At 41.7% G+C, this 17,125-nt stretch overlaps 2 protein-coding genes across 4 annotated transcripts in view; one reads left to right on the plus strand and one right to left on the minus strand.

Annotated features, from left to right (window-relative positions):
• Window positions 1–104: 104 nt before the first annotated feature.
• BPNT1 (3'(2'), 5'-bisphosphate nucleotidase 1) lies at window positions 105–11,557 on the minus strand. 3 transcript variants are annotated; one of them, XM_028724613.2, is made up of 10 exons: window positions 11,448–11,557; window positions 10,632–10,726; window positions 9,187–9,311; window positions 7,341–7,445; window positions 6,380–6,487; window positions 5,433–5,481; window positions 4,389–4,480; window positions 3,244–3,441; window positions 1,826–1,931; window positions 105–886 (listed from the first exon to the last, which is right to left on the minus strand). In XM_028724613.2, exons 3-10 carry the CDS (start codon window positions 9,304–9,306, stop codon window positions 738–740), a joined length of 927 nt encoding a protein of 308 aa, XP_028580446.1. In that variant the 5' UTR covers window positions 9,307–9,311; window positions 10,632–10,726; window positions 11,448–11,557; the 3' UTR covers window positions 105–737. The 3 variants fall into 3 exon arrangements, with proteins under 3 accessions (XP_028580446.1, XP_077781727.1, XP_077781728.1); XM_077925601.1 differs by having other exon boundaries at window positions 11,452–11,528; XM_077925602.1 differs by lacking the exons at window positions 9,187–9,311; window positions 10,632–10,726; window positions 11,448–11,557 and adding an exon at window positions 9,112–9,136.
• Window positions 11,558–12,977: 1,420 nt separating this feature from the next.
• Window positions 12,978–17,125, plus strand: part of IARS2 (isoleucyl-tRNA synthetase 2, mitochondrial) — a 36,709-nt gene continuing 32,561 nt past the window's right edge. Inside the window, exons 1-4 of the mRNA XM_028724610.2 lie at window positions 12,978–13,233; window positions 15,361–15,483; window positions 15,896–16,052; window positions 16,503–16,651. Of these exons, the coding sequence (XP_028580443.2) occupies window positions 13,027–13,233; window positions 15,361–15,483; window positions 15,896–16,052; window positions 16,503–16,651 (636 nt within the window). The 5' untranslated portion in view covers window positions 12,978–13,026. The remainder of the gene's footprint in view (window positions 13,234–15,360; window positions 15,484–15,895; window positions 16,053–16,502; window positions 16,652–17,125) is intronic.

Below are 17,125 nucleotides of genomic sequence, written 5' to 3' on the forward strand. Positions count from 1 at the left end.
TGTGTGTGCAATGAGGAATGGGGAGAGAAGAAGAGGGAGCATCAAAGGGGCATCATGTCCCATTTATGAGTCCAGTGTTAATCCCAAACAGACCATAAGACACATTTAAGAAATGGTAAATATCATTTAATTTTCACAGTCATTTTAATCCACTCAAGACACATTGTGCTTTCAGTGTATAAAAGCTGAAATACATTTGTCTATAGCCTCTTCATACGTGAATTGAACAAAGGGGGCATCATACTGCTGGTCAAGCATTGTATGGATGTTTGAACTCAAGAAGCCTAGCATAAACAGTAGGCAAGCAGTCTGCTCCCTGCTCCCCAGTCATCACGAGACACGCCCCCACTTGAGTGATTCACGTGTGAACAGGGTTTATAAACAGGTGATTTATTTTGCACCATTAAATATAATGGTACTTGCAGTTTTTACTCTCAAGTTATCAAGGAAATGTGATTGGGTAAAGATTTGATTATTCAACAGGAATGTGTATAGATTAATAACAATAAACATAGGGCAATATAACATTTTAGAACTATTCTAACTGAAGTAACCTACTGTTCCAAATGAAAACCAAATTTAATGCCTGTTGTAACCTGTGAGTGGCAGGGAGAGGAAATTACTAAACATTGTGGCAGAATGAAACTTTGATCCAATTCCATAAGCCATTACCAATTCCAGCTAAGAATAATAAGAAGCTCCTTCCCAATCAAGTGGAATGCACCATGCTTTGTATTTTAAGGCACAAGAGCTTGTTTAACCGTCTCAGGAACTCGACTGGCATAATAGTCATGGTTTTTCAAAGCAGCAAGGACACCTCCCGAATTCATATGCTTGATGTCTTTGTTATAACAAAAGAAATTCCCATGAATATCAGTGAGCTTGCCTGAAAGAAAAAGAAGAGGTTAGCCTTTAAACACAGCAGCTCTATTTCTACAAAGGAAGGGGATTGTAGAAACAGTAAGTTGCCTTATACCAGTTCAGACCATTAGTCAATCTAACTCAGTATTGTCTACTTGACTGGAAGCAGCTCTCCATGGTTTTAGACAGAAGTCTCTCCCAGCCATACCTGGAAGTGCCAGGGATTTAACTTTGGATGTTCTGCATACAAAGCAGATCTGCTACCACTGAGGTATGGTTCTTCCAAGGTTATTTGGTAAAGGAACTGAACTCTCATTTTCCATACCTTGGTTATCTAAATTTATTTCCCTCCATTACATAATCCCATTTTAGCATAATGAATAATTCATTTAATTGATTTATAATCAACTCTTTAAGAGAAATCTCGACAAAGTAGCTCACAAGCATACACTCCAAATATTATGGATACTGAAAAACATTGAAATATTCATATGCATGATTATGCCAGTAACAAAAACCAGAAAAAACCTAACAACAAAATATAACTGGCCTATAACTCAGCAATATAGTTGCTATGTCAAGGAAATTCAGTAGCCACAGAAAATAATTTAGCACATAGGTCTTCCTGTGCATGCAACTAGTTTCATCAAATGTTTCAACTAACCATTGAAAGAATTGGAATGACTGCAATAGTGAGTTCAAGTGGTTGCTTATTTATTTGCACTTGAGAAGATATGCCAACAAATGTGAGTGTAAATTAAATCATAACTTTAATACTACCTCATATAAAAATTGCATGGTAAAACAACCCAAAATAGAAAGGCCGTTTTAGGTTATTGTCTAATATATATGTGTGTACACAGACACACATACTGTGTTATCAGACATAGACAATATTACAAAACGTAGAGCAGCATCTGAAAACCTTTTTGTTTCATTTATTCCAGTGTATCTATTTACTCACCTCCTACTGCATGCAAAATAGCTTCTGGTGCACATGTGTCCCACTTCTTGCAACCAGGGCTGGCAAATACATAAGCAGATGCCTTGCCTTCTACAAGTTGAATGATCTGTCATGAACAAAGAGTTACAATCACCATGTAGGCAATTGCATTTACAGGCAAACTCTCCCTGTATGAGTTTGGATGATCAAATTTCAACTTAATAAGGCAAGAAAGACCAAGGCTTTGACCCATTAACACAATCCCTTCACTCCTCCCTTGGTGTCAACCAACCAACCAACCAAGTCATCTTCCATTAAATGTAGCTTCTTATTTCATTCCAAGTGAGTATCTATTTATAGTTACTACTAACACTTTTGAAATAAGGCAACACGTTAAACCAAAGTTTGAAATCATTTCAAAATCACGACTTCTTCCAAAGCTGTTAAACATCATTCCTGGTTAGCATAGAACAGTCACTATAGTTAAGGGAAGACGTTCTGCATGTGGAAAAATGCTTCCTCACAACACCCTGAACATCTTTACAGTGAGTAGGGCAGCACAGTTTTCAGTTGGTGGTGATTAACTATGTACACTATGCATCTGTAGCAACCAGCTTATGTGGAGGCAGAGTTCTATACATTTTTTATTCAGTGAAACTATCCCAATATTTCAATGGTCATTTTTACATAGCAAACAATTTATCTGAAATTCAGGAGAAATGATCCTCCTCCACAGGGAATTGTTGACGGGTCAGTTGAAGTTGCTTCATTTGCCCAAGAAAGCCCAAACTCCATTGCCTGAAAACAACAACAAACCTATAACTTATTCATAAGATGTTTTCGTTTTTTTAATGTGCAAACCCCCTAAAAGCACTAGAAGGAGGCAGATCATTTTGAAGGCCGCTTCCTAAATTATCTCCATCCTATCAATGATTACTATGTCTCAAAGTCCCATCAAAAGTTAAAACAATTCACATTTCTTCCTAACACTTGCATATCCCACCCTACAATGCGAAAAGAGGTTCAGTTTAGCAGTGAAAGGGAAGCAACAGTAGCACCCTACTGACAGTGGTGGCACTGCGCTTGCCAGGAGAGAGATGTCAACAAAGTGGCAAAGTGGCAACAAAGTCAGGTGAGCTCTAGGTTGGTGGCAGACCTGCAGGTGTATACACACCTGCAAGCCTGCCAGTGGCAACTGGAGATCCCTCAACCTCACTGCAACCTCACCCTGCCCATCCCTTGTTGCGGGAAGCAGCAGCACTGCCAGCAGCATGTAGAAATTGCTACCACTACAGCTGACGGCTTAATCCATGTACTCATTCTCATGGAAAGGATGTTCTGCAGTACAGCTCACGAAGAGCAATTGTATTTTTTGGTCCTAATCTTTTTTAAAATATATATATATATTTCTAAAAATTGAAACAAAATTATATCCACACCTTATTTCCTGCACCGCCAACTCTCACCACATGATCAGGGTTCATGGCACTAATGCAATCATTGACCAGCTTGCTGCTGTGTGACCGTGTGGTGGTGATAATATGTTTCCCAGCTGGAGCCTCCTTCAGCTGAAATCCAAAGGCACCCAAACCTAGGACTCCCCAGATTGTCCTGCCCAGGACTGCATCTGCACCCGCCTGCGAAAAAGGTACAAAAAGTTCAGACACTGCAATGATGCCTTTTGCCATAAACTACAGTTTTAAAAAGGAAGTAACGCAGATGATCGCTGGAAGTACTGCACTTATGCTGTGGAAAGAAAACAAAACTTATTTAATAGCATTACTCTTCTTTTGCCTCTTTTTTCCATTAACATGCAAGTTCCATCCCTGGTAGGGATTGTATTTTTATGATTAGTGAAGAAAGAGAGTCAGGACTCTGTGATTCTTTTCCCAAGTTACAGCAGTATGAGGTCAAACTTTTGCCCCATAATAACATACAACGTCTCAGAACACTTCGTAAGATAATATTACTTCCTCCAAAACTCCCTAAAGGGGAAATAGAATCCCACTAATGGTACTAAGTCAACTGTTTCTCTTTCTGATATACAATCTTTATTTGCTTTCCCAAACATTTTATCTTTGACTCCAGTCATTGCACCATCAAGCTCACTTACTCAATTACCTTTATAATTTAGTGCTTTTTCCGCCATGTAAATGAGACAAAGCTCCAGGTTTTACTCTGACTGTTAAGTACAGCAGCTCTATCCCCATCATCCATACGAGGTCATCTCTGCACAGCATCCAGAAATATTTCCAACCTTCAAACCTAATCTCAGCAGACCGCAGCATATGGTGTGTTACTTTATAACAAAACAACTCAAGAATTCCTGATGTTATATATGAAAAGTTTCCCCTGACTCTACAACAGGGTTGCATATAAGCCCTGATTGTGGGTATAGCATTTGCCTAGTGGGATTTAGTAAGAAAGAGTTGATCCTTTCCTTAGAAATAATTATTTGCCTGATTTTGTGCACTTTCTGTTATCTATACATACACCACTGCTATATACACACCATTATCCAGCAGCAGCTAGGGGAATCAGGCAATTTGTTTGATACTTTTCAGCAAATCAAGGCATCTCCTACCTCGTAGTTATAATAGGGTTGGTTAATGACTCCTGCTATTGCTTTTCCTCCATAAGCAATTCCGATAAGAACTGTCACATGATCAAGAAGTCCTGAAAGAGGGAATAAAGAGTTGTAGCTTGAAACGTCATCTGTGTCATCTCAGGTCATATCAAGCGTTTTTCTCAGTATAGGGTTAGACCAGGGATAACCAGGGTGGTGGTCCCCAGGTGTTGAGGGGGAAAACTCCCATCACCCATTTCCATCACCCCAGTTATAGGGGGCCCTTGGGAGTTGGAGTCAAGCAACACCCCAAGGACACAATCTGGGCTACCCCCTGAGTTAGATTTACAGTTTCAGAATATTTAGACCATGATAATATAATAGAAACTTGTTGCATGTATATTTATTATATTACATTTATATCCCACCTTTCATCCATGATGAAATTCAAGATGGTGAATGTATTGTTCTCAGGCACTCTCTCTCCTATCCAGACACTGCTGCACCTGCTTATCTTGAGCAAGTTTCCTGCATCTTGTCTCTTTATTTCTTATATACTGGTATTTTATTGTATTACACTCAAAGGCCGCCAACTCTAGACAAGCAAGAGGTGTTGGCTATCACTCATTAAAATTCACTAAAATCAAGATTCATTTTAAAAAGGAAGAGCTAAGACAGGCCCAAATTCTCACAACATAGCTTGGCAGAAATAGGGCTTCCCTGAATGTGGCTAGCAATTGACAGTACAATCCTATACATGTCTACTCAGAAGTAAGTCACATTGAGTTCAGTGGGACTAACTTCCAGATGAAGGGGAGATAGGACTGTTGACTTAGTCAATTAACAAAGAAAGAATAAATCACCCAGCTGATTTGGTTTCACAGTCCAATTTCTATTATCAAACCCAATCTCCTACAGCTTTTTCAGGTAATGGTGACCTCCACCTGTCCAGTTATCACTGGTAAATGTCACACATTAACTCAATATGACTTTGGCATTGTGCTTATTAAAACAAAAGCGCATACTCAATGCGAATGCTTTTTTAAAAAAGAAAAAGCAAACCTTCTGTGTATTCTTTGGTTCCATCCAGAGGGTCGACCCATACAACAAGCTTTGAAAGGAAACAAAACAAAGGAGAGTTTCAAGCAGAGATACAGACTGGATATCAACAGCATTGCTAGCAAGAAGGAGGAAAAAAATTGTGAAGTGCATCTTCACTTGGAGCAACTACAAATTGCCTCATCACTGCTGAATAAGAAATCTTTTTATGGTTAAGGAATACAGTGGTGCCCCGCAAGATGAATGCCTCGCAAGACGGAAAACCCGCTAGACGAAAGGGTTTTCCGTTTCTGAGTTGCTTCGCAAGACGATTTTCCCTATGGGCTTGCTTCACAAGACGAAACGTCTTGCTAGTCTTGCGATTTTTTTTCTGCTCCCCCCCCCTTTTTCTAAGCCGCTAATAGCCTTTTAGCATCTTAGCCGCTAATCCTTTAATAGCCGCTAAGCCGCTAAACCGCTAATAGTGCTAATCCGCTTAGCCGCTAATAGGGTTGCTTCGCAAGACGAAAAAACTGCTAGACGAAGAGAGTCGCGGAAGGGATTATTTTCGTCTTGCGAGGCACCACTGTAATGTTAGTTTTAGTTTATCCAAATATATGTCTTTCTTCACACAGTCAGAAATCCCAAACCAATTTACAAAGCCAATGACATATTAAATATATTGTACAATAAAAGATATTTTACAACAGTACAAATACACTAGAACGGCTCACGCAGAAAAGTCATCTAACAATATAAAACAAACCATCCCACCTGTGTAAGAGCACACACCAAAAAACAGCCACCAAAAGCCAGACTCCTGATGCTATCCAAATGCCTGTAAGAATAAAAATGCAATCGCCCAGGAAGGATAACAAAATTGACACCAGACAAACTTCCCTTGGGAAAAGTGTTCCATAACTGGGGTGACATCTAATTCAATAATTAGATGAACCTTTAGTTATTAGTACCTCTTCTTCTTTAATGTTAGTATACTGCTGTGGACAGGTTTTCTTCAGTATCTCCTCACACTGGCCATTCTCAAGTAACTCTTCATCTACATCTTCAGAGGGAAGATCCTGATGTAAAAAGAAGAGAGAGATGCACAGTTAAGGTTAATAATACTGAGACGGGTACATAAGTATTTGCCGGTTCACCATGCATAAACCTACATAATATTGGGTAACATGAGAAAGAAATAGTGGTGGTGTGTGTGTGTGGATTGACAAATCGCTCTCTTTGGGGCTTAAAAAAAATTACAGGCTATGAAGAGGCAGCAATAAGAAAAAAAACTGAGGATATTTTATTTGCTTTTTACTAATAGTCTCAATTAATCAATTGCTGCTTTTATCAATTGCTGCTGGTGTATTGCTGCTGCTGCTCGTTTTCAAGTGGATTGTGGTTCTATTGCTGTTCTATTGCATTTTTATACATTTTTGTACACCACAATTGTGCCCTTTTGTTGTTGTTTAGTTCTTTAGTCGTGTCCGACTCTTCGTGACCCCATGGACCAGAGCACGCCAGGCACCTCTGTCCTCCACTACTTCCCGCAGTTTGGTCATGCTGGTAACCTCGAAAACACTATCCAACCATCTCGTCCTCTGTCGCCCCCTTCTCCTTGTGCCCTCCATCTTTCCCAGCATCAGTGTCTTCTCCAGGGAGTCTTCTCTTCTCATGAGGTGGCCAAAGTACTGGAGCCTCAGCTTCATGATCTGCCCTTCCAGTGAGCACTCAGGGCTGATTTCCTTAAGAATGGATGCGTTTGATCTTCTTTCAGTCCATGGGACTCTCAAGAGTCTCCTCCAGCACCATAATTCAAAAGCATCAATTCTTCGGCGATCAGCCTTCTTTATGGTCCAGCTCTCACTTCCATTCATAAAGTATCAAACCAGGCAAACCTGAACAGCACATGCTGGATTTTAGTGTCCTCACCTCTTCACCGATGATCGTGAGCTTAGGAAACTTCCGTGCCAAAGAGGAACAAATGCTCATCTGCACCAGCCGGTCAGCCTTGGTCTGCAAGTCATTAGCTCCTGACTGTTCAGATAGAATAGAATAGATAGAATAGGTTGACAGTCAAAGCTATGATGTGGCCCAAACAGAATACTAACTTCCTTCCTTTCCCCAGTGAAGATATACTAACAGCCATGCAAATACATTTCTCAGCTTATAAACTATGACAAGAGGCCATGGTAATCTTGTGAACCTGTGGGGTTTTATGGCCCAGCAAATCTTTCCATGTTTCACCAAAGGGAAGGTGCCTTTTTTGTGGAATGCTTTACTTAGATAAGTTTGCATGTTTGCATATCTAACTAGCAGTCATCTAGTGAATGTTTCAAAGCACTACAAAATATATGTATAAATATATTTCCAAATAAGGTACTCATTTTTATATTCCTGAAAGAGATGTTCCCTTTAACCACGAACTCATATCGAACATGTTTTCTTTCTTTCTTTCTCTTTCTTTCTTTCTTTCTTTCTTTCTTTCTTTCTTTCTTTTTTTTCATACCGAACATGTTTTCTGGTTCTGTATTTTTATTTTTAAAATGCAATAATTGGATTTTATGTAAAGATGTTTTTGTTAAAGTGCAACAAAAGTTTAGACTCAAGATGCAGAAACTTAGGCATTCATAGGCACCACCATGGTGCGGTGGCTGGAGTGTTGGACTAGGCTGGGGAGACCCAGGTTCCAATCCCCGCTCAGCCATTAAGTTCACAGCATCACTGTGTGAGCCAGTAACCATCTTTCTACTTCACTGACCTCACAGAGTTGTTGTGATGATGATAAAATGGGGAAAGAACTAGTTATGCCACCTTGAGCTCCTTGAAGGAAAGACAGGATATACATGAGGATAAATAAAACACCAGTCACAATGTTCAGCACGTAAAGAAGACTTATACAGAGGGCCATCCAGCTCAATATTATCAAGATTGACTGGCAGTGGGTCTCCATGGCTTCATACAAGGATGTCTCCCAGCCCTACCAGAAGCTAGTGGGGTTAAACCTGGGACCTTCTGCACGCACAACGTGATGCTCTACTTGTGAGCTATGGCTGTTCTGCAGAGAGAAAACATTTGTGGGGAAAAATCACAGACACCACAGCGAAGAATCTCTTTGAATCATTTTGATGGAATTGGCAAGAAAGGGTCAATACTTGGGTTTTATCAGCTCTTGTATCCTAGATTATTGCCTATGGAATCCTGCAAAGTCAAGCATTTTTCAAAGCCTATAATTTTAAAATGTCCCAGAAGCCTAGGAAAGCAGGCATCTGCAGAGTCTATACCAGGCATAGGCAAACTCAGCCCTCCAGATGTTCTGAGACTACAATTCCCATCATCCCTGACCACTGGTCCTGTTAGCTAGGAATGATGGGAGTTGTAGTCCCAAAACATCTGGATGGCCGAGTTTGCCAATGCCTGCTCTATACTGTACTAGAATCTATAGGGACAGCCACAAAATGATTCAGAAAGAGAAAGTTGGCAGGTGGATTCACAGTAATGTGGGCCATGATTTCTGATTAAAGTTCAGGCAACTAGTGCATTTCCCAGCACCCCATCAATTGAAGTTGGCATGGCCTATCTGAAAATAGCAATTCAGAATAGCCCCCTACTGAACACTGAGAGGCTTGTTTCTGAGTTAAACATGCATAGAATTCTGCTACATGTTCTACTGGGGTTGATCATTAATGCAATGCACACTTACCTAGGAGTAAGTCCCACTGGACTAAATTGCAACTTATTTCTGAGGAGGCATGCATAGGATTGTGCTGACAGTTACCTTCTCAACTACACCCAGATCTCCTCCGGCCATGACTTTCCTCACAATTGTTCCTGCTTTATTAGCGACAGAATATGCCGAGGCCACAAGACGCATCAATACAGTTGGACTGGAAGACATGCTTACTGCACAGAAGAAGGGATAAAAATCTTGTGAGTGCCACCGTCATCTCCCCAAATGCTACAAGCTTAGCACAAAAATATTCAGTGGGGGAAATGAATATTGCATTAGAAGTGGGCAACATATGCTGTCTTTTTCTTTCAGAGATATTGTGAGGCACAACTCGCCCACCTAGAAATATTATTTGCTCCTTCTGTGGCCCCTCATAATTCTTTTCTGTTTCTACCACTGTTGCCTTGATGTTGGCTAAAGAAGAATGAATGGGTGAGAAGATGAAATTCACATTTATTGTTCTGCCCACTTTTGCCTCCGGCCCTGCCCACCACTACCATGTGGCTCCTGAAAGCTTGCTGAGAAGCAAATGCAGCACTGAGGCTGAAAGGTTCACCATCCCTGAAATAAATAATCAGGTAAATAAATGATTTAGTAATGCCTTCATAGCACTGTGAAGTAGTGTCATGGCTGTGAAAAGGAAAGGCTAAATGTAAACTCCACAGAACATTTTATTGTGATTAGAAAAGGCAAGAATGTGCAAGCTTTAAACTAGTTTTATTATTACATAAAGATACGTCTCCACGGACTCCCTTTGTTTGCTTTCCTCGCTTATTCTCAGAGGTATTCATTACCTTTGATCCAGTTATGCAACTAACTGCTTTTCTACCTTTGGAAATTCCTTACCCAACTCATGTTACAATCTCTTTTACATTTATTGTAGGTTTGCTAAACCTGCTCAAAAATATACATTGTCTTCTCTCCTCTTTTAAAAGAAAAAAAAATCACAAATGACAGTGTGTCCCCTTCAACATTTGTATTGGAAGTTAAAATGCTGCAGAATTTAGCTAAAAGGGGCCTTTCTGTAAGTGATAGGCCACAATCCCATGATTCTTCAGGACAGAGGTGAGGAACCTTTTTCAGACTGTGAGCCACAAATCCTTCTGGGCAACCTTCCAATGGCCACATGCCAGTAGCGGGCAGGGCCAGGGGCAAAACTTGAGTGGAACAACACCTGTAAATTTTACCTTTGTAGTTTACACATGCACACCTCTGTCCTCCATGCAGGAAATCAAGATGGATTATTCAATGACATACTCCATCCAAGACAAGCACTCAAGGAGGGTGGAGGAGCAGGGCTGGTGAGAGGTGTGACTTGAAAAAATAAAGTGTGGCTGGGCAGAGGCTTAAGGGCCAGACAGAAAGGTACAGGAGGATCACATCCCCACATAATCCTAACCCCACCTGCCTGGGCCTGAGGTTAAAAGTGCTTGTGCAAACCCAACAGATCTTTCACCCACTGCAAGTGCAAAACACACAGTCTGAAACTCTACCTGTTTAAACACAGTCCTATTATGTTCAATGAGGTTTACTCCCAGATAAGGGTGCACAGGGCTGCAATCTTCTGCTGGGGCGGTGAGAGGCAAACCTGAAATGATATTGAACATGACAAAAGCCCTATTCTGGATATATCACGAAGTGCTTGGCAGATATATAGCTTATGTGACTGATAGTACTATTCTGAGAACTACACAAAGCTACACTTTTATCCTACATTAATTGATCTAGAATTCACATGTAGGATTCGCTTGACAGTGAAAATAGTAGAAATTTCACATTGATTTCTGTGGTTTCTTATGAACAAATAATAATGTTTTTAAGACATGCCATTCCGGGCCAGCCTAGGCAACATATACTAATGTTATATATTTTATGTTAGCCGCCGTGAGCCCGGTTTCAGCCGGGGAGGGTGCGATACAAATAAAAGTATTATTATTATTATTATTATTATTATTATTATTATTATTATTATTATTACTACTACTACTACTACTAGAGAGCGGCAAGGATCAACAGCAATTCCACGTCAGCTCATTTACATTAATTTAATGTGATCTTGAGCATACGACTCGGAAAGCCCTGCCCATTCTAATAGCCCAGCGAATTGCCCCTCGTTTTCCCCTATAAGTTCAATGTGCTTCTCTCTCTTTCGCAATCGTGGAAATGCCTAGCGGGTGCAAATATCCCTCCCGTTGGTTCTCCGCCGCCCCATACGATCCCTGCAGCTGCTAAATAAATACTGGGACAAACATGACTATCTGTGGCTCACACTAAAGAAGGTGAGGGGAATATGAAAAGTGCATGCCTACCTGCCTTTGCAACAGCAGCTCTCCAAGCACACCTGCAACCCAACCTCCCAGCCTGAATGCTAAAGCCTCCCGTGACTTCCTCCCTAAGCCGCCCGTTCTCTCTCCGCCTCGCCTACCAGCATCGGCTGGGTCCTAAAGCCCATTCTATCCATTTCCCGTACACGTTTCTTTGCGGGGCGGATAGGAAAATACCCTAGAATTCACGTAGGATTCGCATGACGGTGAAAAACAGGCATTGAAATAGTAGAAATTTCACGGCGATTTCTGTGGTTTCTGATGAACAAATAATACTGTTTTTAAGACATGCCATTTCTGGCCAGCCTAGGCAACTGTCTCAATCTACCTAATGGTATTGCTACCATGTCCTTAAGGAGGAAGAGCAACACATAAATAATATTAAATAAACTTATCATCCTAACTGTGCATACAGAATAGTAGTGCGTAGATAAATAATCAAACTTACTTAGCTAGTTTATAACCCAATCCTATACACTGGTGTACATTCCATTGAGTTCGATGGGGCTTACTCTCAAATAAATAAGAATAGGGTTGTAATCTGGGGTGTGTAAGAGGAAGCTTTTGGGGTTATCTATTTACTCACCTTAGCAAATTGAGGTCAGATTGCAGAAACTCCTGAAACGGGCAGCGTCGACTATGTACAGTATGTGGTTTCTATTTAAAGGCAAACCTCTGAACTGTTCGACATTTTAGAGAGTATATTATATTGCTTCTGCATAATAACGCTTTAGTAAAAAGCAGCTTTCTTAAAGTCAATGAGGAGCGTCCAGACTTAAAGATCTATGGATGTTTTACTCATCAAAACGACGCCTCACTGAGTTCAGTACAAGTAATAAGTGAGTCGTGGGTGGTGGATGGTAGACTTAGCGAATTCCACTGATGCTTGCAAATAAAATGTGCATAGGATCGGGGCTTTAATTTGAAAAGCATGTGCGATTCCTTTTAATTGTGGATTGTTTTCTATTTTATAACTTTTCCTTTAAATGGGTAGCCCCCTTTGAATTTCTTATGACAAATAGCCTTGATATAAGGTTTGTTTTCCCCCTCCTAAATGCAAAAATAAACAGCAATATATCGGCAATATATGAGTCCTTGAAGTGCAATAGGTTTTTTTGTGCGTGTGTACATGCGTCCCTTTTCTGTGGGTTGGGAGGCGGCTTCTCAAACTGCAAGGCAGCGTTGTGTGAATCCTTTTTTGCTTACGACCTTCCCAGGGTGTCTTTGAAACTTCAGCACCCTCTCTCCCCTTCCAGCGTCTGAAACGTGCCACGAGCCGGTCTGTGCGATTTCCAGTCAAGAACTTTCCGCGTGGCGCATTAAAGCTCCGAAAGTTGGGCTTCATTTGCCTTTTTCAGCTATTATTACACACCCGCAAGCAGCAAGCGGGAGGACCGACCTCTAGAGGGCGCTGGGCAATTCAAACCCCGCCCGCCCCGGCAGCACGCGAAAGAACGCGAAAAAGAAACAACAACCCGTTTGAGATGTCCCTTTCCGGGCCCCGTTCAACTCTCGCCGCTCGCCGTAGCAGGCCCGGAAGTGCCCATAGGGCAAAGTTAGGAAGATGTGGGCACTGCGGGCGCCGCCGCTGCTCCAGTCCTCTCAGCGTGCCTGGAGCTGGGCATGCAGGGCGGTGTCTGCGGGGCCCTGCAGGGCCCAGAAAGCGAGCCCGAACTCGAAATACCGCGAGACGGTGTTGCTGCCCCGAAGCGATTTCCCCGTCCACTTGCCCGGCCGGCTGCAGCCCGAAACGGAGTTGGAGATTCAGCAGGTAGAAGAAGGAAACGGGGGAGGCTGGGCGGAGAGAGAGGGGCGCTTTTTTAAAAAATTACGCCCTCCCGCCCCCCTAGTTGCAAACCAAATTGCGTAGTAGTGCAATGGACGCGCACGTTTTTGTTAGGACATGTCATGTCACTACGGGCCCTGGGGAAACCTGAGCATCCTCGGGGTCCTGGTGAAGGGGAAATCTGACACTTTCCTTCAATGACGGATTTACGTATAAGTTAAACACGCTATAGCTTAGGGACCCATTCTCTTGGGGGCTCCCAAAAAACCAAAGGACAAGAAACTGGATGTACATTTCCAAAATATAAGATAAAAAACAAAAAAAAAAACTCTACATGCAGCAGCAGTGTGTTGTGTAGGCTCCTATGATGTAAGTAATGGGCATATAGGTAAAGGTAAAGGTACCCCTGCCCATACGGGCCAGTCTTGACAGACTCTAGGGTTGTGCGCCCATCTCACTCTATAGGCCGGGGGCCAGCGCTGTCCGCAGACACTTCTGGGTCACGTGGCCAGCGTGACAAGCTGTATCTGGCGAGCCAGCGCAGCACATGGAACGCCGTTTACCTCCCCGCTAGTAAGCGGTCCCTATTTATCTACTTGCACCCGGAGGTGCTTTCGAACTGCTAGGTTGGCAGGCGCTGGGACCGAGCGACAGGAGCGCACCCCGCCGCGGGGATTCGAACCGCCGACCTTTCAATCGGCAAGTCCTAGGCACTGAGGCTTTAACCCACAGCGCCACCCGCGTCCCTAATGGGCATATATTCAACACAAAAATACAGTGGTACCTCGGGTTAAGTACTTAATTCGTTCCAGAGGTCTGTTCTTAACCTGAAACTGTTCTTAACCTGAAGCACCACTTTAGCTAATGGGGCCTACAGCTGCCACCGCGCCGCCAGAGCACGATTTCTGTTCTCATCCTGAAGCAAAGTTCTTAACCCAAGGTACTATTTCTGATTAGCGGAGTCTGTAACCTGAAGCGTATGTAACCTGAAGCATGTGTAACCCGAGGAACCACTGTATAGCATATATTCAACACAAAAAACAGCAACAATTTGTTGTTGACAAAGGACAGCTGGACATATAAAGGGCCCCATTACCTTCAGTAGCTTAAGGCCTCATCAAACCTAAATCCAGCCCTGCTTTCCCCCCACTTTGAAGCTGCCAATGAAGTTTTCGTAGCAAGAAGTAACTTGAGGTTCAAAAAAATAGTGGCTTCAGGAAGGCGATTTGTTCAGGGAGAGAGATAAACGTTTCCTACCCATGCACCAAAGTGCTGACACTTTGCTGTTATCCATATAACAGAAATGGGCATGTTAATTGTTTTCAAATGATTTCTCTGCTAGTTTGATTTTATTGGGATGTAACAGAAGGTCAGGCCCAACTTATATCAAGAACCTGCTTTTGCAATCCTCTACAGCCACAGCAGGAGCTGTAAGTCCAACTATTTGACTTCACTCCCTAAGGGGCACTCTGTTGTCTCCCAAGAAAGATGGATGCCAACCCACTAGCTTTTCCAATTGGCATCCCATAAATTTATACGCATAATGCAAATGATTGCACCGGATTACATATAATGCATTTTGAACACTTATCCCAATATGCTAACTTCATATGTAGTTGACAGATTAAACTAGTTTAATTGCAATCCCCTCGTTCCAGGGAAACCTGTAAAGAAAGCTAAGATTGCCAAAAGTGGTTGGGGATCTCTAACAGAATTCAAAACACCATTACCAAATTACAGTTCCTTGGGGGAGTTGTGATTGTTAAGCTCCACAGAATTTGAATTGTAATGCAGTAAAATACAATATAACAAACAAAAGCAATTAATCCCAATTAAAAATCAACCACAAATCCACAGATAACACCATAGACCAGGCATGGCCAAACTTGTCCCTCCAGCTGTTTTGTTACTACAAGTCTCATCATCCCTGACCACTGGTCCTGTTAGTTAGGGATGATGGGAGTTGTAGTCCCAAAACAGCTGAAGGGCCAAGTTTGGCCATGCCTGCCATAGACCATTGGAAGGAAGTTTGCAGACCCTGCTGTAAAATAACACTCATTTTGTGTTTAGAATATGGTATGTAATACTATTTCTAATTATGTGTTTCTATAGAAATGTGGCTTCTCAGAACTGTATTCATGGCAAAGACAAAGGAAAACAAAGCAAGAATTTTGTCTTCATGATGGACCACCGTATGCCAATGGAGATCCCCATGTTGGTCATGCATTGAATAAAGTGAGTGTTATCTTCCTAAATAAATCTGCTTTGCCTCTATAAATACTTAACATTCAGTTCACCAGAAGGTCAGTAAAAGTTTTGTATCTTTCAGTATTGATCTTATGTGTACTTAAATGTATGGAACAATAATAGAAATTACCTTTCCATTGAGGCTCCAAGAATGAGTGTGATATTAAATGGAAAAGAATGGTTGATGTGATCTTCCATGGCATATTAATGTTGAATTGTGTCCCTATTGAAATGCAATTTGAAGTCAAGTCAATGTTTGCCAGTGTATCTAGTCTCTGAGTTCATAGGTTTGTTAAACATTGGAGCAGGTGGAATCTAAATACATGCTGAAGGAACCCTGAGAATTTGTAGAGTGAGATAGAAATATGTGTGCTTTTCTTTTTCTTTGGTTTCCCTTTAGATTTTGAAAGACATCACAAATCGGTTTCACGTGATGAGAGGCTATAAGGTACACTATGTGCCTGGATGGGATTGCCATGGATTACCTATAGAGTTGAGAGCATTGTCAGAACTTGAGGAAACTGAACATCTTTCTCCAATGGAAATCAGACAGAAAGGTATATTGCTTCTTGCAAGCTTTCTGAGAGAGGTCTGTGGTGTGGGTGTGCAATTTCTGTCATTGTTGGTCTGTGATAGGTATGCTGTGTATGTTCTATGTTATCTATACTTGTTTGTGAGGATTGCAGAATCGGTGTGATCTCATATGTGTGAGAGATAGAAGAGGATCTCATATGTTTGAGAGATAGAAGAAGGTCTTAGATTATAGGTGCATGATTTAAAGCAGGATTGGGGAACCTGTAGCCCTGTTGATGCTTTCGGTCTCCAACTCTCATTTAGCCCCAGCAAGCATGGCCAGTTGTCAGAGATGATGGGAGTTGTTTGAAGGCAAGTTGTTTACTAGATAGAACTGTTTTCTGGTTCTAGGCCTTTGTGGAGGAATTTTGAGAGCTGAAAAGGTAGTCTGTGAGATTCATGTTAACAATAGGGTTTTTCCCTCCACATTTCAGCTAAAGAATTTGCAGAAAAGGTAATTGAAAAACAGAAAGAGGCCTTTATCCGCTGGGGCATAATGGCAGACTGGGAGAACTGCTACCATACATTTGATAGAAAGTACGAAGCAAAACAACTGGGCATTTTTCACCAAATGTTTGATAAGGTGAGTTAACATTTATTTGGTAAGTAAGACTTACGCTGTCGAGATTCAGTTACAGATGGGTAGCCGTGTTGGTCTGCCATAGTCAAAACAAAAAAAATTCCTTGCAGTAGCACCTTAAAGACCAACTAAGTTAGTTCTTGGTATGAGCTTTCGTGTGCATGCACACTTCTTCAGATACCTGAATCTGAAGAAGTGTGCATCTGAAGAAGGTATCTGAAGAAGTGTGCATGCACACGAAAGCTCATACCAAGAACTAACTTAGTTGGTCTTTAAGGTGCTACTGCAAGGAATTTTTTTTGTTTTGGCTGTCGAGATTGCCATTCAGTTTTGATTACAGTCATACCTTGGGTTACAGACACTTCAGGTTGAGTTTTTTCAGGTTGCAGACCGCCGAAACCCAGAAGTACCGGAACGGGTTACTTCCGGGTTTCACGGTCGCACATGCGCAGAAGCGCTAAATCACGCTTTGTGCAT

This window comes from Podarcis muralis, chromosome 3, assembly GCF_964188315.1.
Source record: "Podarcis muralis chromosome 3, rPodMur119.hap1.1, whole genome shotgun sequence".
NCBI classification, from domain to species: domain Eukaryota; kingdom Metazoa; phylum Chordata; class Lepidosauria; order Squamata; family Lacertidae; genus Podarcis; species Podarcis muralis.

Excerpts from the sequence above, each read along its gene's own strand:
- BPNT1 (XM_028724613.2), bottom strand. The coding sequence starts at position 9,306 with ATGTCTTCCAGTCCAACTGTATTGATGCGTCTTGTGGCCTCGGCATAT. Across the intron at positions 7,446-9,186 it reads ATCTGGGTGTAGTTGAGAAG|TCAGGAGCTAATGACTTGCA; the intron begins GTAACTGTCAGC and ends CTATCTGAACAG. Across the intron at positions 5,482-6,379 it reads CTAACATTAAAGAAGAAGAG|CTTGTTGTATGGGTCGACCC; the intron begins GTACTAATAACT and ends TTCCTTTCAAAG.